Genomic DNA, 22,169 nt, shown 5'->3' on the forward strand with positions numbered 1-22,169 from the left:
AGTCAGGGGGCTGCAGACAGAAACAGTCCCCCCTCGGGCCCTGATCCTCAGCAGCACAGTGAATGAACACCCTGATGGCGCTGGGCTGAGTGACGGTATTTCCACAACTCCGTGATGTGACTGCTGTCGTCCCATTTTACAGACCATGCAAACGCACTCAGGGAGCTTAACCATCTCACCAGCAGGGCCTGTGTCCAGTCTGAACTTGCCTTCGTCCAGGGCCCTGCAGGTCATGAGGCAGATACAAGCAGGGGTCAAAGTCCTGCACAGCTGCTGACCGCACACATGCCTTGCTCTCTGGGCCTCCATCTCCCCAGACTGTAGAAGCAGAATACCAGTGTCATACCTCACAGGATACTGTGGGAATTCGTTTCCACACCCTAATCATACCGGCCCTATCTGTATCGATCCTGTCCTCCCCGGGGACTCAGCAGCCCCAAACCTGGGACTCTGTCCTCACCCCATACCTCATTCACCAGCACATTCTACCCACTTTCCCCTCAAAATTCGACTCCTCTCACCAATTGGCACCACCTGGTTCCCTCCTGGGCCCCTGCCCACCACGGTAGCCACAGGGATAAGTCAGGTCACACCCGCCCCCTGCTCCAAACTCCCTCCATGGCTCCCATGTCCCTGAAAAGCGGCGTGGCCCACAAAGCCCTACAGAGCCGTCCCCAGCTGTATCCCAGGCCCCACCTGCAACTCGCTCCTCTCCCCGCTCCTCTCCCGTCTCACAGGCCCCGTCCCCCTTTCTCCAACCCGCCAGGCACAGGCCCACATAGACTTTATCCTGGCCCTTCCCTCTGCTTCAAACACTCCTTCCAGACACGCACACAGCTCCCTCCCTCACCTTTCCTGTTCCCGATCCAAAAGGACAAGCCCATCCCACCCCTGCCGGCCCTCAGCTCCCTTCCCCCTGGTTCCTCGTCCCTACTGCAGCCCAAGGGCCACCTCTCCAGACTGTAAGCCTCACAGCTGGCTCCGTTCTCTGCCTTTTGCTCCTGGTTTGCAGCGCCGTTAAGACACATGGTAGGCACCCAGTAGGCGCCACGTTAAGTGTCAGCCTTTATCACGTCTAGGCAAGGGCCTTCCTCACTAGGCGGTGGGGAGGAAGGGGTGCTGAGAAGGCAGAGTGGGACCTGCACCATCTGGGTATTGAGGTGAGAGTCCCCCCTCCGGAAAGGTCACGAGGGCGCGGTGAGTTGCCCATGAGCAGCCCGGCAGGCACCGGGAGGCCCAGCACACTAGGAACTCAACGGATGCCCCATCCTTGAATGAAGTTATTCCTGTAACAGTCATCGGCGAAATCCCAGTGCCACCGGCTCCTCTCTAGACTTGAGCCCAAGTTTGGGCATAAGAGCGTCCCCCACAGAGCTGACTCATCGGTTCCTTCAGGTCAAGGGTGCACAGCAGGCCCGACACACAGTAGGGGCTTTATTAAACAAAGCTCTGAGCACTGGCTGCTGTTGGTGGTGCTTCCCCCGAGCTGCCACGCCTGGCCAGCAAGGCTACTGCCCAGCCAGGCCTGGCAGCCCTGCCCAGCTGCAGCAGGGGGCAGGATTTCCCGCTGATCCGGGCAGGTCTCTCCTCTGCAGTTTGAAAAGAAACCAGCCAGGCTTAACCCTCAGGAGCCAGGCTGCCGCCTACCTTCCTCCAGCCTTTATTCGGTGCCCAACCAGGGCAGCCAGAGATGGTCCAGGGCAGGGCAGGGGCCTCAGCCAGTCCCCTCCCAGCCCTCCCCTCAGCGTTCTTATCTGAGAAACGGGTTCCCCTAACTTCAGGGTTTAACAGAGTATTTGATGAGGAGCCAGTGGTTGAATGGGGGTAAAACAGAGCTATTCTCCCCATCCTCGAGGCCAGCGCTGCTGGCAGGAAGCCGCCACCCAAGGCCGGACGGCCTCACTTATCGGACCTAAGGAGGTGCACTCCCGCCGGCCGGAGGTGACTCCGCAGCCCCGGGCCCCTATCTCTTCCTGAGTTCCTCTTGGGAACAGGCCATGCGGCTCACCAGGGGGGGCCACCATCTGCGGAGGGGGTGCCACTGAAAACGCCCAAACCCCTTCCCAGGAGACCAAGGAGGGGGAAGGGACCCGGTCTGGGGATGGGACCTCCGGCCCGGCAGGATCGCCGGGGGGCCCCGGGCCCGCCTCTGCTCAGGGCTGGGCCGGGTCCCGGGCCCGCCCCGCGTCTGGAGGCTCCAGCCCCGGCCCGGCCCAGGAACAGCGCGTCCCCTTTAAGAGCGCGCGGCCCCGCCCACCCCTCCGGGCCGGATCCGAATTCCAGGGAGGCGGGGCGGAGACGGCGGGCGCGGAGGCCGCGGCGGTGGGACCGGGACCGGCTGTGGCTCGGGCGGCGCCTCCCTTCGGCGGCCCGCCGGCTCCGGCCCAGCCGGGGCGATGCTCCCCGAGGCCGCGGGATGAGCCAGGTGAGCGCAGCGACCCCCGCAGCACCCCCTGCCCGGCACACAGTGAAGCGGACCCAGCGGCGGCAGCCGCGGGCCTCTGTTTCCCGGGGCTGTGTGACCTTGGGCAGCCCCGCACCCTCTCTGGGCCGAAGCCCAGAGGACGGCCAGGGCTGGCGACAGCCATTCCGAGTCCCGGCTCACAGGCACCAGTCTGGGGCTAGGGAGGCTCCCTGGAGGAGGGGCCTGGCCCGGGCCGGCTGCCGGATCCGCCACGCCAGGCTGGAGGGCCAAGCTCCGCTACCCACTGCTGCACGACCTTGAGCGAGCTCTGCGCCTCAGTTTCCTCATCTGTAAAATGGAGATAATATCATTGCGCGCTTAGCCCTGGCCACGGTCACTGCAATTGCCTTACTGCTGCTGCCGTCCTGTCGTTGTTATAATGACACAGCCTTTAGGGTAAAGGGGTTGAGGGAGGACCTGGGATCTTTCCGGACTAAGTGGGATCGCCACCAGGCCTGAGCAGCGGATCTAACCCCTCTCTAAGGTTGGGTCCAGGGTTCCTACTCTTGAGTTCAGGGCTGCAGGTTACTCTTTCTCAGGCATAGCTCTTCGCTTCTCACAGGGGCAGTAACGATGGGGGCCTCCCTGCCTGGGCAGAAAGGAGGAATCAGCCAAGTCGTAATCCCTCTTCCCGAAAGAACCAAGCAGCCAACACTTATGGACACTTAAGTCATTTATAAAAATCATCCCATTAGTTCCTATGAGGAAGGTACTATTATTATATCCATTTCACAGACGGGTAAACTGAGGCGAGAAGTTTCTCAAAATCCAGGCATTTGTTCTGAACCGACAAGCAGGTGCAGGTGGTCAGCGGCTTAGCCTGTGCTGAGCACTTGCTGGGTCCACAACCATCCTGACCCGTGTCCCTGCCCACAGTGACTCGGCTGGCCCGGGCATGGCAGACCCCGTGGCGGGCATCGCCGGCTCCGCGGCCAAGAGTGTTCGGCCATTCCGCTCGAGCGAGGCCTACGTGGAGGCCATGAAGGAGGACCTGGCCGAGTGGCTCAACGCCTTGTACGGCCTGGGTCTGCCGAGCGGTGGCGATGGCTTCCTGACGGGGCTGGCCACGGGCACCACCCTGTGCCAGCATGCCAACGCCGTCACTGAGGCCGCCCGCGCCATGGCCGCAGCCCGGCCGGCCCGCGGGGTGGCCTTCCAGGCCCAAAGCGTGGTGCCCGGCTCCTTCATGGCCCGAGACAACGTGGCCACCTTTATCGGCTGGTGCCGCGCGGAGCTGGGTGTGCCCGAAGTGCTCATGTTCGAGACGGAGGACTTGGTGCTGCGCAAGAACGAGAAGAGCGTGGTGCTGTGCCTGCTGGAGGTGGCGCGGCGCGGGGCCCGCCTCGGCCTGCTGGCCCCTCGCCTCGTGCAATTCGAACAGGAGATTGAGCGGGAGCTGCGCGCCGCGCCCCCGGCCTCCAACGCACCCAGTGCCGGGGAGGACACCACCGAAACCGCCGCCGCCCCCCCGGGAGCTCCAGCCCGTGGGCCGCGCATGACGCCCAGCGACCTGCGCAACCTCGATGAGCTGGTGAGTCCGCGAGTGCGCATGCCCGGTGGCTGGGCTTATTCTAGCACAACCCAGGCACCAGCAGGCAGGGTGGTGCCGGCAACCTTGCGCGGCCTGTCCTCGTGGCTGCAGGACAGCCCGCCCCGGGGAAAGGGTGCATATGTTGAGCACCAAGTGGATACCCGGCCCCAAAGAGTGAGGCAGGCGCAGAGAGGGCTAAGTGCTGGGTGAGGTCACAGGGCCCGGCGTGGCCTGGGAGAAAACTTGGCCTCCACTGCTCCATGGCACGATGATCTCCCTGCTTCCTCTTGGTGCTAACCGTGCCCCCAAGTAAGCGCTGGGTGTTCTACATTCGGGATCTGAGCCCCTCCTGTACACCTCCCTGCACTCAGCTGCTAGACCACCGCATTCAGGCCATCACTGAGCTCGAGGTTGAATGGGGCCCATGGTCCAGGGCAAGGCGCTGGTGCTACTGGGCACTCACAGTAGGTGCTACGTGAGTGCCCAGGGAGGCTCCCAGGGGCTCTTCAGGTCCCTACTCCTCCCCCGGGACCTATCTGGGAAGCCCAGCCCAGAGTAGCCATGCTACTGGGAAGCTGACATCCTGTCAGGAGCTGTGGGATGAGCTCTATGCTAAGCATATAGAAGGTGCCGGGCTGTGACTCCAGCTCCCTCCTCCTCTTCCCGGGACCTAGGTGTCCCTGACACCCCCACAGCCTGGCCAAGAGTTTCCTTCTTATCAGGAGGTTAGGACAGGATGTGCCCATCCTGGAGGCGGGCAGCCGGATGGCCGTGGGCAGAGGCTGCCACCCCAACCAACCCCGGGCCAGGGTCACCCGAGGCTCCACCTGCTCATTTTCTCAGCAGCTCTGCTGTGGGTGAGGAGGCTGGTGGGGCCGCCCACACAGCCAGCCTGGCAGCTCCTGGCCTGGGGGAGCATGTGGGCAGACGTGTGCTGGCCGGGGAGGTGGCCTGGGTGTATGGTGGTGTCTGCGCATGCCCCATGTATCTGTGGCGCTGCCGCCTCCTATGGCATGGGTCCTCTGGACTCAGACCTGCCTCCTTCCCGAACCTGCCTCTCTGTGGGTCTCAACATGCACGGCTCTGAAATGGGTGAGGGGGAGTGAGTGAGGCTCCCCCAAGGGCTCAGGGACTTCAAGGAAGCAGTCCCCCACCTCCTCCTGGTCGGCTCCCTGCCCCGCCTCGGTAGTCAGAAGGGAAGGAGCTCTGGTGAAAGGTCAAGTACAGAGGCGGCAGTCAAGTCTAGGGCCTCTGCTCTACCAGGATTTACTTCCTTCTGACCCGGGAGATGCTGACATCAGGCCCAGGGAGGAGGGACCTGACCTCCAGCCTCTTCTCTTAGGTGAGGGAGATCTTGGGGCGCTGCACCTGCCCAGACCAGTTTCCCATGATCAAGGTCTCAGAGGGGAAGTACCGCGTGGGAGACTCCAGTCTGCTCATCTTCGTGCGGGTGAGAGCAAGGGGCTCCCCGAGCAGGCAGAGCCCGGGAGGCGGGTGGGACGCGCCGTGACCTGCGCACGCCGGGCTCCCACAGGTGCTGAGGAGCCACGTGATGGTGCGCGTGGGAGGCGGCTGGGACACGCTGGAGCACTACCTGGACAAGCACGACCCCTGCCGCTGCTCCTCCGTGGGTCAGTGTCCAGGCTCGGGGTGCGGGGGCGGGGCGGGAACGCGGGGGCGTGCACCTCTGCGGCCCCGCCCCTCACGCGGCACCCGCCCTTTCTCCCTGCAGCCCACCGCCCGCCCCAGCCCAGGACCCGCACCTTCTCCCCGCAGCGAGTGTCACCCAGCCCCAGCCCCCGAGCTGGTAGCCCAGCCCCAGGAGGGGAGCGCCGGGGCTCCCGCCCAGAGGTGACACCCACTGGCTTACGCAGCTCGAAGGAGGGGCCCGAGACCCCACTCAGGTGAGAGGAGAGAGGACAGGGGACCGGGGTCCAGGGGGTGGGGGTCGGGGGCGCCCGCCCTGGCCTGGATGACGTTGCTTCCAGTGACTCACACCCTGGGAAAAGTTCCCGTGGGTGGGGGTGGGCCTGGCTTCCCATCTCCATGGCAACCCAAGCAAACGCACAACACAGCTGGGCGGGCCCTGGGGGCTGGGTGGCCGCCAATCCAACCCAGCTTCCCTCTGGCCTGCCCAGGAAGCTGGAGGCTTGAGGAGCGGGGAGCTTGGGGCCTTGCTTCTTCCGCTGCCTTGGGGTGGGGTGGCGCAGGGTGGCCATGGCTGCAGGAAGCTGTGGCAGAATCTCTCACTTCTCCCTGGAAGTCCCCAGGACGGACAGAAACCCTTGGCACCCCGCCACCACCACAGGTGTCTCGCCCGCAGCCCTGCCTGTCCCCCCCTCCCCCCGCCACCCTTTCTGTGCATCGGGTCTCTGCCTTGCTCCACCTCTCTCTCGTTCCCCTGCCCCAGGAACCGGGACCAGCTGCCCCCCCATCCCCGTTCCCGCCGGTACTCTGGGGACAGCGATTCCTCAGCCTCCTCGGCCCAGAGCGGCCCCCTTGGTGCCCGCAGTGAAGACTCAGGCACTGGCCCCCGACGGGAGCGTCCCAGCCGGCGGGTGACCACGGGCACCCCGGCCTCCCCGAGACGGCCTCCCGGCCCGCGCAGCCAGTCCCGGGACCGGCTGGATCGGGGGCGGCCACGTGGGGCCCCAGGAGGCAGGGGAGGCCAGCTGTCGGCCCCCAGCCCTGCCCGGCGGGCCCGGAGTCAGAGCCGTGAGGAGCAGGCAGTGCTGCTGGTGCGTCGGGACCGAGACGGGCAGCACTCCTGGGTGCCGCGGGGCAGAGGCAGTGGGGGCTCAGGCAGAAGCAGCCCCCACACTCCCCGTGCCCACAGCCCTGCAGCTCCCAGGGTCCCCAGCCCCAGTCCAGAGTTGAGCACAATCCCGGCCAGTGTCTTCCGCACACCCCTGCAGCTTGACCCAAAGCAGGAACAGCAGCTGTTTCAGCGCCTGGAAGAGGAGTTCCTAGCCAACGCCCGAGCCCTTGAGGCTGCTGCTGGTGGGACCCCCAGTGGACCAGCCCCTGACCCAATTCGGGCCCCAGACCCTCCAGCTCCTGACTCAGCCTACTGTTCCTCCAGCTCCTCCTCTTCGTCCCTCAGCGTCCTGGGTAGCAAGTGTGGCCAACCCGGGGACTCTGGCAGGATGGCCAACGGGCTGCCAGGGCCCCGAGGCCCAGCCCTGTCCAGCTCTTCCGATGAGGGCAGCCCTTGCCCCGGTGTAGGGGGCCCACCAGATGCACCCGGGAGTCCTCTGGCCGGCCCAGAGCCCCTGAGGACCTGGGCACGAGGCCGGATGGACACACAGCCAGACCGAAAACCCTCACGCATCCCCACACCAAGGGGCCCCCGCCGCCCACCTGGACCCACAGGGTCCGAGACCTGGCATGCCCTGCGCTCAGTCAGCCCGAGGACCGAGCCGGATTCCTGGATGTGATGGATCAGCCCAGCTGCCCCCAGTCCCCTGTTCCTTCTCCTTTTCCTTTGTGGCCTTAACCCCTCTGCATCAGGGAGTGCCCCTGCCTCTTGGGGACCAGACCTCATGGGACCAGACCCCTCGGGACCACATGGCACAATGGGACTTCTGGTGTACATACCGCTTGGGGGATGAGCATTGCTATTTAATTACTAATATTATTGAATGCCTTAGAGGAGGCTGGGCCAGCCCAGTAAGGACCCTTCCTGAGGTCCCGTGGCCCTGTAGAGCCTGACAGTAAAGTTTTGTTCCAGCTACTTGTGTCTGCGTCTTGGAGACACAGCCTTGGGGCCGTCACATCCATTTGAGAACCCTCATTACAGGTTGGAACTCTGAAGTCAACTGCGAGTGGGCAATGCCTGTCAGCCCTGACCTTTAGGTGTATGTCTCCTGCATGGGCAGACAGGTTCTTTACCACTAGCACCACCTGGGAAGCACAAAATTTATTTTTTGGCCACTTTGTGAGACATGAGAGATCTCAGTTCTCCAACCAGGGATCGAAGCTTGGAGTCTTAACCACTGGACCATCAGGGCATTTCCCCAAGATTATCTTGCCATCCCAGAAATGCCAGGCACACCTTGCTTCCCCTTTATTTCCTCGGTGTAATTTAACAGTTGGTCCAATTAAACTCCAAAAGCAGTCTGAACGTGCCCAATCAGATTCATAGCCAAGTCCTTTTCATCCAATGGGATCGTGACCCAATGAGGCGCCAGAAAGAACTAGTTTGTCCAATGGGGCCTGGTTGGGCCCAATGAGGTTCAAAGAGAAGCCTGTCGCCCAGGAGACTGGGTGGGAGCGTTCCTCAGCCACTCAGGAAGGAGATTGTCCTGTCCAATCGGAGAGAAGTTGGGCAATCTCGTCCAATCCGGGTCTCCGGTTGTTCCAGTTAACTAGGGGGCCCCTCCCCCCCGTAAGCGGCGTTTCTCCAATTTGATCACATGAGGCTGCAGCGCGCCGGGTGCAGCGCCCCCTGCAGGCGCAGAGCAGGATGCGCAGGGCGTGCGCGCACGAGCGCGCAGCGCAGCAGCTCGCGGAAGAGGCGCAGCACGTGCCAATTGTACTTGGCGGAGCACTCGAGGTATCCGCAGCGCCAGCCCCTTCGCACCAGGGCAGCCAGTGCGCGCCGAGGCCCGAACCGCAGCCGCTGCCGGTCCCGCTTGTTGCCCACCACGAGAATGGGCGCTTCAGGTGCACCCGCCGGCCTGGAGGCCAAAGGAGGATGAAGGCCGCAGTGCCTGGGACCCCCATGGCCAGAGAATCCCTCCAGAGGGTATATACACACTAAGGAACATACTTTCCTGCAGCCAGAGAACCCCCAGCAAACACCAGACCCACAAAGACCCAGAACCAAAGACCTCTTAGGGCTAGAGGCCAGGCCCAAAAAGGCCTGAGACCAGGCCCAGGACGGTGGAAGAGGCCACCCACTCACCTCGGGGGAAAAAAGGCCCTGCCAGACCCACAAACACTCCCCGCGTCCGACACGCAACCCGGGCGGCGCACCTTACCTGATCTCCGCGATGCGCTGCCGCAGCGCCTTCACATAGTCGAAGCTATCCGGGCTGCAGATATCATAGACAAGCACGAAGGCGTCCGTGTCCTGCAAGCTCCAGCCTTTAGGGTCCGGCCACTCCTGGGGGGCGGGAGGCCAGAGTTTGCCGAAGCCCTCTTCTTGCTCTCTTGCGTCCAGACCTTCTGCAACGAGCCTTGACGCGAAACCCACACAGTTCATGCTCAGACCTCGGCCCTTCATCTCCTCGTCTGTGACCCTCTCCCGCAAGCTCCCTGGGCCTTACTGTCCTTATGGCCGCAGGGATATACCTTTTAAAACCCCCTGAAGCCAGTCGGCGTCCAGCCCTTCTCTCTGGGTCTCCTCTCCCCTGAGGCCTGTCTCCTTCCTGGCCCCTTCCTGGGTTTCCCGTGGTTCCCCTCTTTCGGGCCAGGCCCCGCCCCTCCCTGGGCGCCCTCAGGAGTAGTTCCTGCCTCCGAGCCTGGGCCCGTGTTCCTGAGTCTGCGGAGACCCCTGATTAAAGGCAGCTCTACACACTTAGGCTTCCGGCCGCAGCACACGCTGCTCTTTCCACCTGGAAATGCTTCCGCCGCTTCCTCCAATCAAAATTTCACTCATCCGTCCCAGTTCAGCCCAAATGCCACCCTCACCAGGAAGCCCTGCTTAATCCTGCCGGCTCTTTCCTCTTCACTTCTTGAAGGCATCAACTCCCAAGGATTCAGTCTGCCTTGGACTTTGCAAAATTATTAAACAAGTCTTGGCTGCAGGTCACAGGAATGAGGGAGCAGAGAATGATGCCCTCAGAACGGACACCCTGGCGTCTGGCTTCAACCTCTCCCACTGCGGCTCTGCTCGTGGCTCCAGACACGGAACACTCACTCTCAGGGAGGCAGGACGATGCTCCCCCGTGCACTAATGCCCACCCACCAGCGGAGGCAGAGAAATAGCGATTTAAGCAAGCGAGAAAAAGCCACTCTGCAAAATCGCCGGGTCTTGGGCCTGAGTCGGGGCAACTGCATGCCGACAGAAGAGGTGAAAAGCACAAACGCCAGGACACACATTGATCCCTCAGTCCATGAACACAGTCGGGTACCCCTGGGCCGTCCACGCGGACACGCACGTGTGTACCGAGCATCCACCCACATGCTGTCACGCGCCCCTGCCCACCCCTCAGTCTACTACCTCTTGTCCCCCAGGGCTCTGACCGGGGCCAGCACCGTCGCCGTCGCGGATGCTCAGGTCGTAGACGGCGCCGTCGAGCAGCACCGCGGGCCGGTAGAGGCGCGGCCCGTCCGTGGGCCTGTGGCGCTCGGGGTAGTCACCGAACAGGAACTGGCGGATGATGGCCGTCTTGCCCACGCCTGGAGCGCCCAGCACCGCCACCCGCAGGCTGCCCCCCATGGCCCGCGAGTGCTGCTGCGCCCTGCTCTGGGAAGCCTCATGGGCCGGCGCCCCTCTGTGCGCTCGGCGCGCCCTGCCCCGTGCGCCCCAGCCCCGCCGCGCTCATCCCCCCTTGGAGCACCGGGGGCCCGAGGAGGCCAGGATGGAGGTCGGAGCTGGTGGTAGAGGGGAGACAGACAGCCGAGCAGGCGGACGGCGGACGCACGAGCAGCTCCGGTGAGTGCCAAGCTCAGGAGAGAACTGACCGAGCGCGCCGCGCGCAGACACGGCCTCCGCCCCGCAGCGCCACTGGAGGCGCCGGCGACAGCGCGGGGCACCGAGGTCGGACCTCCTCGCCTCGCGGGTCCCGCGGCGGAGCAGGATGCAGGGGGCGGCGCTGCCTCTCGGCGCCTCGGTCCCTCAGTCCTTCTCCCGCTCCGGCGCCCGGAGTCGCCGCCCCAGCCGGCGGCGCGAGCGAGCAGGGAGCGGAGCCTACCGGAGGCGGCGATGAGGTAACCGCCTGCCCGCCCCTCCCGCTCCCCACTACCCGCCCGGGACGCCCCTCCCGGGAGGGGTCGCGGGAAGGTGACTGGGACTCGGGGAGCCCAGGGAGGGACCCAGCCCCACCCTGCGTTCCGCGCTCCTGTCACGCGCTCCAAAATAGAAGCCCCTTCCCGCCCACGTCCGCTCCTCCAAACACCGCTCCCCCAAGCTGGCTCCTCGCAAACGCGGCCCGCTGGAGTCAGGCCGCCCGGGTCGGATCCGGCCCGGCTGTGTGACCTTGGGCGAGTCGCCGCACTGCGCTGGTCCTGCTCCGCATCCACCAAAGGCACACACTGTTTCTTGAGCGCCTACTATGTGCCAGGCCCCACACTAAGCTATCACCTACACGATCCTTGAAGCCTCAACCTGGTGTTTCTGAGAGAAGAAAACAGGCCAGAGAGGGGGCTGCTGTCCAAGGTTGCAGGTCAGCAGGTGGTCCCTGAACCTTCCCCTTGTGGTCTCCTGTGAGGAGCTCTCCCCAGTCCCTCCTGCCCACAGGGGCCAACACTAAGGGCATCAGGGAGGGGGGCATGGGACACAGGGTGCTGAACCCGGTGTGCACCAGGTCCTAGCTGCTCAGCCCCAGATCCCTGTCCCAACAAGGCTGAAAGAGGAAGAAATTGGTCCACACCACCTCCCTCACTGCTAAGGCCAAGTTTTCTGCTTAAGTCTCCACCTGTAGCTTTTCCTCACACCCCGCAACCTCCATGTTAGGTTCCCAGAGCCCAAATCCTCACTTCTGGAGCCGGCAGGACTTCCCCATCAGGGCTCGAGAAGTCTGGGTTTACCAGCCCCGTCCTCTGCTTGCCCACCCTGCCCCTGCAGTGGTGGCGGGGGTGGGTCTCCCACATCTCTGACCATCCCTGATGCCCGGGTACTGCGTGACATGCACAGACATCACTGTTTCTGCACTGACCAAGCATTTCGCTGCTCTGTCTCTGCAACAAACAGCCCCGATCTTAACTGCTTCCCAAGATGCTGAGACAGATTTTTTAAAAGAAAAAGAGCACAGACAACTTGCTCACCTCAGCCTGGGGGATGTGGAGAAGGGGCGAGGAGCTTGGTCTTGAAGGGGGGACGGGAGTTCACCCTGGGGAGCAGGCCATGGCATCTGGATCAGGGGCCTGGGTCGGCTTTCACTCTTCTCAGCCACTAAGGGAGCTTGGAATCAGAGCTGTGGCTACATCTGGCTGGTGTGCCAGCTCTTCAGACCCAGTGAGCGGCTTATCTTCCTTTCCAACTGTGGGTTTTTTACCTTCACCCGACTCCCCCTCTGACGTTTTTCAGGCCTCTGGGTTCTGTGAGCTGCCTCAGTTCCTTGGAGTAAATAAACTAGGCCCCGTCTGCCCTGCTGATCACTAGCAAGGTGTGGGGCTGACAGGAGGATGGTCTTCCTCAGGACACTCGCTGGGACACACGCCTGCCTCTAGCACCCTCTCGCCCACACAGGGGAGCCTGCTCTGGATGTCCTTCCTTGGAAACCTTCTCTTCCCTTCCTACAGGGCGCCCTCTTCTGGGCAGGGCTGTGTGGCTGCGTGGGAGCCAAGCCTGGGCCCAGGGCGTGGTTCAGGAATGGTGGCTGACACTCTGAATGGGGGTATGGAAAACTCCCCACAAAGTCGCGCAGACTCCACAGGGGCGACACAGTCCCACTTATCAAGGAGCTGTGGGCACATCCCTGGCCGTCCAGTGGCTGGGACTCCACGCTTCCACTTCAGGGGGGCCCAGGTTCGATCCCTGGGTGGGGAACTAAGATCCCACAAGCTGTGTGGTGTGCCTACATAAATAAATGAAAGAGGGCCTGTGATGTGCCCAGCCCTGTCCTGTGTGCTCACTGAGGCCCAGAGCAATGAAATTATTTGCTCAGAATGATCCAGCAGGAGAGAAGCAGAACAGGGACTGGAACCCAGGACCTTGGGCCACTGAAGCTGACCTTCTGAGAAGCCCATCTTCATCAGGGCCCAGAAGCAACTCAGGAGGAGGTGAGTCGGTGCCTGTGGCCCTGTGGGAGCGGATTTAAGACAGGAGCAGGCAGCCCAGGGCCAGGCTCCCCAAAGACTAGCAAGCCAGAGTGCTTGGGCTGCGTGTCAGCTGCTGCCTGACCTCGGCCCCCCCAGTTTCTCCCCATTCTGCCTGATTCTAGCCCCTCCCTGGGGTTTAGCACTGTGGACCGTGTCCAGCTCCCAGGGACGTTTGCTGTGGACTCCTCCAGCCCAGCCATCTGGGTCAGTGCACTGACCGTTCATCACGGTCTGTCCTGCCCGCTGGCTGTCACTTGTTCCAGCTTAACTCGCCTCCCCAAGTCCTGAGTTGGGGAGACTCTGTCACTCGATGCCTTGTGCCTGCTGGGCCACTGTAAGACCTCACACGTTGATTCAGCCAACCCCCCGAAGGCCGTGGGGTTTTACAACCACCAGGACACAAGGAGGCAGCACAGGGCTTCAGTAGTGGTCTTGAACTTATATAGTTGTTGTGGGATGAAATGAGATGATACAAAGAGGAAAACAAGACAATTTAGGAAGGCTAGCGGGAGGACTAAGTTTGCACATATAAAGCGATCTCAGTTTATATGCAAATAACCACTGGTTATGGAGAAGGAAACAGAAACACACTCCAGTGTTCTTGCCTAGAGAATCCCATGGACAGAGGAGACGGGCAGGCTACAGTCCATAGGGTTGCAAACAGTCAGACATGAATGAACACACGCACGCAACCACTGATTAACAGAGGCATGTGTGTGTGCACGCATAGCTAAGTGTGTGGACAGGTGTTTCCTAGTTCTGTCTGCTGTAAGGGCCTTGACGTGCAGCCCTATGAGCAACAAGCACACCCGGCACCCAGATCTTGGTTTCTGGTTCTGTTCTCCAGGCTCCCTGGAGAAATGGCTGGTGCTAGGGTTGGAGCAGGCCAAGTAAAAGATGAGCCTGGAGCATCTCATAATATCAGAAAGTAAGGAAGTGCTCAAAAGAAACCAAAGGATGGAATTCCCTGGCAGTCTAGTGGTTGGACTCTGAGCTTCCACTGCAGGGGGCATGGGTTTGATCCCTGGTCAGGGAACTAAGATCCCACAAGCTAAAAAAAACAAAGAAAGAAACCGAGGGATGGGGGCGTCAAAGGGACACAGAGCCTACTTGAAAGAGCTCCCAATGGCCACAGCTTAAAAAACTTAAGCGAGAAAATAAATAATGCACTTTTGGATTAAACCCAAATTATGAAATAAATATCCATGAATCCAAACTGGTATAAATGACTGAGTGAATACATAAATCCAGGAGAAGAAACACATTTTCCTACAGAAGAATTCCAAGTATTTTCTGTAGCTGCCCCCTGCTCCCACGCAGTGTAGGCTGTGCTTCGTGACTTGATTCCCAGCACAGTATGGAAAGGGGAGGAAGCAGCTTCGCGGAGGAGACTGCTGTAAACACTGCCCCGGCCAAGTGACGCAGGGTGACGGGCAGCGCTAAGCCGTGGTGACGGTGCGCACCCCTGACATGATGTAATCAGAAGGGCACCTCCGTGGTCTCTGTCCGGAAAACCTAGAACCCCAGTCTAACCATAGGGAAAACTTCAGACAAACCCAAGTTGAGGGAGAGTTGACGAAATATGTGACCAGCACTCTTCGGACGGTTAAAGTCATGACACAGGAAAAGTCTGAGGAGCTCTTGCAGACCCACAGAGATTGAGGAAACGTGACAACCACATGGAATGTGTGGTCCGGGGACAGAACAAGGACATGAGTAGGAAAACTAGAGAAATCTGAATAAAGTCTGGGTTTAGTTTTTAAAGTATATGTTATATAATTTGTAATTTACACTATACTATTCTTTTGTTTTATATATTAACAAAAATATATTTACGTCATAAATATACATATGGAAAAGATCCTATTCACCAAAGGAACCAAAAAATAGAAAATACTCATGAATCCATGAAGGATAATGTACATGCAACATTTTTTTTTTTTTTGCATGCTATGAAGTTTGCAGGATCTTAGTTCCCCAGCCAGGGATCAGACCTGGGCTCTGGCAGTAAAAGTGCTGAGTCCCAACCACTGGACCACCATGGAACTCCCCACGCAAGAACATTTAAATGAAGAAAACTTAAAATGTTATAGAAACGTAAAAGAAAGTATGAACCAATAGAAAGGCATCTACTCCTACATTTGGATATAAAGATTAATATTATTATTGACATCATTATAAAGATGTCAGTTCTCCATAAGTTAATATAAACATTTGATATGATCCAAATAAAAATAATACATCATTAAAAAAAGATTAGTTCTAAAGATCAAATGGGCCCCGAAGGGTGAACAAGAGGGTGCTATAAATTATAAAAATATAAAGGAACAATATATTAAAAAATACAATGGCAAGAGTTCCTTGGTGGCCAAGTGGTTAGGATTCTGGGCTTTCATTGCCGTGGTCTGGGTTCAACCCCTGGTCGGGGAAGATCCTGCAAGCCATACAGCGTGGCCCAAAAAACCCCAAACAAACACAAACACCCACAATGGCCAACATATAGACAAATTCTCTGGCACAGAACAGGGCCCAGAAAAGCACTCACATACATGTGGAAATTTAGTGCATGACAGATATGACGTTTCAGATCTGTGTGGAAAAGACGAATTATTTAGGAAATGGTGCGGAAACAACTAGGTAACCATCTGGGGAAAGAGCAAGCTGGATCCCTACCCCATTCCTCACAGACAGCCCAGATGGAACAGACTCAGAAGGCAGAAACGAAGATGAGGCAGGGGCTGAGAAGAAAGAAGCAACGAGGATGAGCCCCCAGCGGAACACCAGCATGGAAGAGTGGAGACAGCAGCGAAACATAAAGCGGGGAGAGAGCGCAAACCAGGAAGAAAAGCACCAACAACCGGATCAAAAAGGGCAAAGAAAATGAAGCAGCTCGTAGAAAAGGACATACAAAGGCTCAAAAACACAGGAATGGAGGCCTGTTTAAGAGACAGTAAGACACCATTTCTCACCTGACACCTAAACACTGCAGTATGCCAAGTGTGTGATGGTGTGGGGGAACGGGCGGCTCCTTCCTGGTTGGTGGGGGTGTGAACTAGAGAGCTTTTAGCAACAGCTAACAAAATGATGAACACACTTACCTTCAACCCAGCAATTTCTGTCTGAGGAATTTACCGACATGAAAGTGAATGTTCTTTGCAGTTATCACTTGCGCTACCACCACCAAAGACAACTCAGACGACTTCACAGCAAGGACTGGTTCATCACGGTGCCTCCGTTCAATGCAAAACCACACAGCTGCTATAAAAAGGCATGAGGCTGCTGTCTGCAATGGAACTAATAATGGAGACGTCTGCAAGATACAAGTATGGTGCAAGTCGGATGCACGTACTCCACACTACCCTTCACATATAAAAAGGGGGAAAATCACATTATATGTCACCGAGTCTCTCTGGAGGGTAACACTAGTCCATTCAGGGAGGGGTATGAGAAGGAGGGCTATACCTGATATATACACTGTATCACTTGTCTCCGTCTGCCTTTTGGGTTTTGAATCATGTGAATACATTACCTTTTCAAAAGAAGAACTACAATTTAAGATGCGAGATGTTTATACCCTCTAGTCCAGCCACTCTGGGGCTAGATCCAACAGCTGCACTTGGGTCTAGGGACAAGGATGTCTGTAGGAAGACAGTCACTGCACCTTTGCTTGGACTTGCAGCAGATGGAAACAGCCAGAGACCAGCCCCTCTGCACAAGGAATTCCAAGGTGGCTCTGTTTGCACTGATCGGCAAATAGAGCCAAGTGCTGGTAGCACCCAGGGTGTGCTGCTATTTACTTAGTCAATACCTCCCTGGTTTTGCTTTATAAAGGCACAGAATTATTCCTGGAAGAAGACCAATATGTAGCAATGAACTCTGCCTCTAGGGAGGAAAATAAGAACAGAGGAAATGTGCAAGGGAAAACTTTATCCTCTGTGTGACTGAACTTACCTTGGTCCAGAATCATTCTCCATGAAACAAAACACTTGTGAAGATTAAAAAAAAAAAATATGTACAATGAGGTCACGTCAGAGGCCTGCGCAGGGTGTCGGGCACTCAGAGAACCCGTCAGCCCCCGGGGTGCTTGCTAGACCCTCCTGAATAACTGGTTGCTGTGTTGAATTCCCCAGCTGGTCACGAAGGCTCAGGGCCCTTGGACAGTCTTCTGCGTGATGCCACATTTCCCCCTCCCTCACCACTGAGGAACGTCAGGACCTGAAAATACGGAGGCCTGAGCACTTGCGGACCAGGGGGACACATGAGGGGTGTCACTGGGGTGAGCGAGGGACAGGGAAGCGGGAGGCGGGCCAAGATCACAGTGCGTTCCTGCCCATAACCGCCTGAGGCCCAAGCGCAGGAACCTCAGGTGTCTGATGACAGTCCACTGGCCTCTGTCTGGCCAGGCCAGCCAGATCTCAGCAGCACTTCCCCTTACCCCGGGCTGGGTCCTGGGCCTCGTCTTTGCCCGCCCCAGGGACAGCAGTGTGCTCCCAAGTTTGGTGGGAGCTGGGCCTCAGCGGGTCGGGGGTGGTGGGTGACAAGGAAGGCCAGGGTGCGTCCATGGCCACGTTTGTGTGTGTGGCGCCTTCTGAGCTTTTGGGGACTTTTGGGTAGGGTGAGAACTGGGGTTGTCCTGTCAAAGGTCTTGGGTGGTTCTAGACTCTGGGGTCCCAGGACATGGTGGTGACACCCCAGGGGTCAGCAGGGCACCCCTGCTGATGCCCCAGCAGCTGGGACAGCAGTGTGTCTGGCGCGGGCAGGGAATGGCTGGGTTAGGAAGCTGCTGAGCACCAAAGGCCCAGCAGCCACACGGCACTGAGACCCCACTGGGAGCTCTGCCCAGGGAGTCCTACCTGGGGTACCCCCCCCAACACCCTCGGTAGCCAGGCCACTGCCAGGACGGGGGACATGTGTGGTATCCCCGCTGGTGGCTGGGGCAGTCGCTGCAGCCGGCCTGGACAGGCCTGGTGCTGGGCGTTCCTGCCTACCCTGGGAGCCAAGGAAAACCAAAACGGACTCAGCCCTCGAGCATCTAAAGGCAAGACGGCGGTGTGAGCTTGGGTGGAGCTGGGGTCAAGGGTGGCAGAGTTGCTGGGAGACCAGCAGGCGGTTTCCAAGAACAGGAGAGGGACAGGGAAAGGTGCTGTCCACAGGGCCTGTGGGGCTGACACACTGGCCGGGGACACACTTGATGTCATCATTTTTATTCACTTTCTGTTTCTGAAAATAGGAGTAAACATACACTGTGTGACTTCTGTGTATATATACTGGGCACCCTACTGCAGGGCTCACGAAAACCAACCCTGACCACCTGGAGGCAGTGTTTAATTCTGACACTTGGTGGAGGGGAAAGAAGTGTCCATGATTGCCAAAAGCAGAATCTTTCTTTATTATTAAACAGCAGTAACAGGAAAACCTAATGCTCTGTGAGACACAACTGACCCAGGGAGGCCAGGAGGGGGCAGCTAAGAACCCCAGAGAGGAAGCACCCCGCTCGCCCAGGCACCCCATCCTTCAGCCCCGTTCGCTCCAGAAGCTCTGGGTACACCAGGAATGTATCACAGGCAGTGACTGCCCTTGCGGGCAGGGGGGTGGGATGCACATCTGCCAGGGGTCTGCTGGGGGCCTGGAGCCACGAGGGGCTCAGGAGCTTCTGCCTGGTCTTCCCTGAGCAGCTCAGCGCCTGGGAGTGGGGGGCAGGCCCCAGGAGCCCTGGTTCTGACAGAGCAGCTCTCCTGGCACCCAAGGGACCCTCCACGCACACCAGGATGCCTGCCAGGGCCTGTCCCAGTAGGGGGCAGTTGGCAGGGCCTCGCCACCAGCCGAGGGAGACAGGGCAGAGGGATCCCGGGCTGGGAGCCTGAGGAGGGTACTGCGGGCTTGCCCTCAGGTGCCAGGAAGAGCTGGAGAGGAGCCCCACGCAGCTCCTACTGCCACTCTTGCTCCTCTGGTGCCCTCCTCACCTGACCCCAAACGTCAGCACGATGGAAATAGGGGAGTCCTGGGCACAGGAGCACCCCGAGGCCCCAAGCGGGCCCTGCAGTCAGGCCTGGGAAGCCGAGGGGTGCCAGGAGCCTCACTGGCCCCTCGTGGGGGAGGTGCTGCCACCTCGCAGGGGGCTCGGAGGAGGCTGGGGTGGGTGCTGGACAGCCTCAGTTCTTCAGGATGGTCTCATAGGCCTGGTACACGTGCTGGGACACCTCCGGCGCTCGGCACTTCAGGGACAGCTGTAGGGGGACAAGGGTGGGAGGCAGGGACCCCTTATTCCTGGGGCTCCTCTCCAGGCCGGGGCGGGGGAGCAGATGGCAGAGAGTGGGGTGCACGTGGGGCCTGGCGGGGCAGCAGCAGCAGCTACAGCAGCTGTGCAGTGCCGGCAAGGGGGCAGCCCTGCAGCCAGCCGGGCGGGGACCAAACAGACTGCAGCCCACAGACCTGCTGTCCCGCCCCCGCTGCAGCGTGAGTCAGAGCCCAAGGCGGCCAGCCCCACCCATGGAGGGTGGAGGTCTCTGAGGACGTTTGGGGCCCAGGAGGGAGGCTGTGGGGGCGCTGGGGGGTGGGGGGATCTTTCTGGTTTCCTGCACTGGAAGCAGCTGTATCAGATCTGGCTCGGCTCAGACCGTGAGGAGAGCTGGCAAGCCTAGTAGCAGAGACAGGCTCGCCACCCCTCCTGCCAACGCTGTTGCTCTGAGGGGCCCCGGTGTCCTCCGAGGGCTCTGCGCGCTGCCTGTGGGGAGTGTGGGGCCAGGCTGGAGAGCACAAGGCGTGGCAGCGGGGGCGGTCTGTCCCCCTGCCTGCAGCCTACATGCGTCTGCCCGGCTTTGGGGAGCAGGGGGCGAAGCCAGGCCAGGAGGTGGGGTGTGCCAGGCGTGCCTGAGAGGACGGGGGAAGAGGAAGAGAAAAGCAGTCTGCTAACCTCCAGGTCCTGCGCCGCCGGCACCGGCAGGGAAGGTGGACATGCAGCGACCAGACACAGGGAAACGGAAATTACCACCACCAGCTGCGGCGCCCGCGCCGCCGAGGGCCGGGGAGCAGCGTCGGGGAGTCATGCCTGCCCGCTTGGGTGCGGGGAGAAGCCAAGCCTGGGCTCGCAGGGGCCGGGACAGCGGCGCAGCCTCTGGGAAGCCTCGTCCTTTCTCTGGGAGGGGGAAGCCCAGGGGCCAGGGCTCCCTGGGCCCAGCGGAGCCCCTTCCGAGTACCAGGTGGGCCTCACAGGGCCTGATTCTACTCCACTCCACTGTTCGGAGACCTGATCTGGTGCCTTATCTGGGACACTTGATGGGACTAAGCTGAAGCTTTCTAAGGTCAGAATCCTGGTGCTTCTTCACACCAGGCTCAGCTGGGCTGGATGTCCCACCCCACCCCACCAGGGCCGACCCCAGCCCGGGTGGGCATGCAGGCAGGAAAGCAGAGGCCCCGGGGCTGCAGGCGGGAGCGGGTGCCTCACCGTGAAGCTGGGGTTGCCAGGCTGGATGCGCAGCTCGGCCAGCACCCAGATGCCATTGGTCAACTTGAGAGACTGGTAGAGCATGTCTTGGCCCTCCACGTTCCTCCTGGCCACGGTGAAGATGTTGCTGCTCTGCAGCCGGCTGCTCACGGCCTCTGGGGGTCACAAGGTCAGAGATGGGGGATCTGGGGCTCAGGGCTGGGCTGAGGGCACAGGGTGGCATGGACAGGCACAGGGCTCAGGATTCCTACCTGCACTGAGGGGGCAGTCTCTGATCTGGAACTGGGCCTCGTTCTCATTGGGAATGTCCTTCCATGTGGCCAGGAACATCTGCCGGTCTGCAGGGGCACAGGTGGGACCCCGCTCAGCACCCTCATCGGGAAGTGGAGGCGGTTAGCCCTGTACCTGAGACCACGGTGGCTCCGTCACAGCCCCTCCTGCTTCCCTCGGCAAACCCTGAGCTCACGTTCTGTGGGGGCCACCTGTGCTGCTCCCTGCCTCTGGGCCTTCGTGCCCTCCCCACTCCTGCCCACGTCCGGCCTCTGGCCTTGGCACTGAGCAGCCCGCTGATTGGTCCCAGTGACATCACGGGCTCCTGTGGTGACAGCTGAGGGGGGCCCACACCCTCTGGGCATGGGGCGAGCCTTCCCGGAGGTTCCCGCTGGGGCCCAGGGGTGGGCATCAGGTGTGACGCATGGCCTAGGGCTGCGGGGCCTGTGGGATGACTGTCTAGAGGCTGCAGGCCAGGCTGATAGCAGAGCTGGCCAGACAGGACCCTCGGGCCCTGGGAAGGTGTGACCCTCCCTCCAGGCTCTGCAGGGGAGCCAGTGACTCATGGACTCCATCCATCATTTCTAGGGACCCCAGGGGTGCCCTCAGGACTCACCCATCTTCCCGTCCTCCACAAAGAGGATGTGGAGAGGGTACAAGGTGCTGAAGTAAAAGACGTCTATGTTGTTCTTTACGGCCACCTGGGAACAAGCGGGGCCCCAGGTCATCCCCGATGCCTGATGCCCACTGAGGCCCCAGGAAGCCTCCGTTCCTGTGAGCACAGCTGAGCAGGTTCCCACTTCCCTGGAAGCCGTGTCCGTCCCCTGACTGCCCCTCGGCTTTCCCATCCCCACCCGTCTGTGCCCAAGAACAGAACCCCACAGACAGCCCTGTGACAGACCGGCCAGGCCCCATGGGCTTCCCCGGTCCTCCCCGGGCCGCACCTGCAGATTGTTCAGCGGCTCTGTCTTCATGACCGAGCCCGCCGTGCTGAGAGGCAGGGCGAGCTCCACGGTCTGGGTGGGGCTGAGTGGCGCGTGGACCTGGAGTGGGGCGGCGGGAGCCAGGCCAAAGCTGGGGAGAGAGAAGCCCCCGTGGGGATGGTGGGGAGCAGGCGCCAACACAGGGCAGGCGGCTCCCAGGGCCCCGGGGCTAGGCAGCAGCGAGGGAGAAGGTGCTCCAGCGAGCTGGCCTCACCCCAGGCCAGACCAGGCCGGAGGGACAAGCTCCTGACCCCACTCCCAGCCTTCAGAGATCCCGCAGACGGGACGGGAACTGGGCTAGCCAAAGCCCATCTCTGCTCCCCTTTCTCCTCTGGGTGAGGCAGCGGGCAGGCCCAGGCCAGTGCGGCCTGCCCTGCCCTCTAGGAGCCCCATGTCATACCAGGGGCCTAACAGCTTCTTCTAACCTGGAAACTCTGTGACTGCCCACGTCTCAGTGACCAACCCCAACCTCCCAGGAGGGATGTGACCATCCCAGGGGAGACACTGGGTTTACTGTCTGGGCCAGAACTGGCTGGATCACACGATGGC

General features: G+C 60.5%; 3 protein-coding genes across 7 annotated transcripts in view; 1 reads left to right on the forward strand and 2 right to left on the reverse strand.

Annotated features, from left to right (window-relative positions):
- The first annotated feature begins 2,276 nt into the window (after positions 1-2,276).
- GAS2L1 (growth arrest specific 2 like 1) lies at positions 2,277-7,728 on the forward strand. 2 transcript variants are annotated; one of them, XM_088828307.1, is made up of 7 exons: positions 2,277-2,425; positions 3,341-3,995; positions 5,338-5,445; positions 5,530-5,626; positions 5,728-5,899; positions 6,406-6,995; positions 7,078-7,366. In XM_088828307.1, the coding sequence occupies exons 2-7, from the start codon at positions 3,360-3,362 to the stop codon at positions 7,218-7,220; spliced, it is 1,746 nt and encodes a 581-aa protein (XP_088684433.1). In that variant the 5' UTR covers positions 2,277-2,425; positions 3,341-3,359; the 3' UTR covers positions 7,221-7,366. The 2 variants fall into 2 exon arrangements, with proteins under 2 accessions (XP_088684433.1, XP_088684432.1); XM_088828306.1 differs by lacking the exon at positions 2,277-2,425 and having other exon boundaries at positions 3,360-3,995; positions 6,406-7,728.
- Positions 7,729-8,037: 309 nt separating this feature from the next.
- Positions 8,038-12,636, reverse strand: RASL10A (RAS like family 10 member A). 2 transcript variants are annotated; one of them, XM_055405508.2, is made up of 3 exons: positions 11,928-12,636; positions 8,978-9,175; positions 8,038-8,674 (listed from the first exon to the last, which is right to left on the reverse strand). In XM_055405508.2, the coding sequence occupies exons 1-3, from the start codon at positions 12,011-12,013 to the stop codon at positions 8,407-8,409; spliced, it is 552 nt and encodes a 183-aa protein (XP_055261483.1). In that variant the 5' UTR covers positions 12,014-12,636; the 3' UTR covers positions 8,038-8,406. The 2 variants fall into 2 exon arrangements, with proteins under 2 accessions (XP_055261483.1, XP_055261482.1); XM_055405507.2 differs by lacking the exon at positions 11,928-12,636 and adding an exon at positions 10,162-10,593 and having other exon boundaries at positions 8,978-9,102.
- A 5,652-nt stretch (positions 12,637-18,288) lies between these two features.
- The window catches only part of AP1B1 (adaptor related protein complex 1 subunit beta 1), a 44,922-nt gene continuing 41,041 nt past the window's right edge, over positions 18,289-22,169 (reverse strand). For all 3 annotated transcript variants that reach the window (XM_055404547.2, XM_088828310.1, XM_055404548.2), the window contains 5 exons: positions 21,582-21,711; positions 21,254-21,338; positions 20,619-20,705; positions 20,368-20,522; positions 18,289-19,150 (listed from right to left, as the gene is read on the reverse strand). In XM_055404547.2, the coding sequence (XP_055260522.2) occupies positions 19,076-19,150; positions 20,368-20,522; positions 20,619-20,705; positions 21,254-21,338; positions 21,582-21,711 (532 nt within the window). In that variant the 3' untranslated portion in view covers positions 18,289-19,075. The remainder of the gene's footprint in view (positions 19,151-20,367; positions 20,523-20,618; positions 20,706-21,253; positions 21,339-21,581; positions 21,712-22,169) is intronic.

The sequence above is a fragment of the Moschus berezovskii genome, chromosome 19 (genome assembly GCF_049115385.1).
Source record: "Moschus berezovskii isolate FMDL1 chromosome 19, NW_MosBer_1.0, whole genome shotgun sequence".
NCBI classification, from domain to species: domain Eukaryota; kingdom Metazoa; phylum Chordata; class Mammalia; order Artiodactyla; family Moschidae; genus Moschus; species Moschus berezovskii.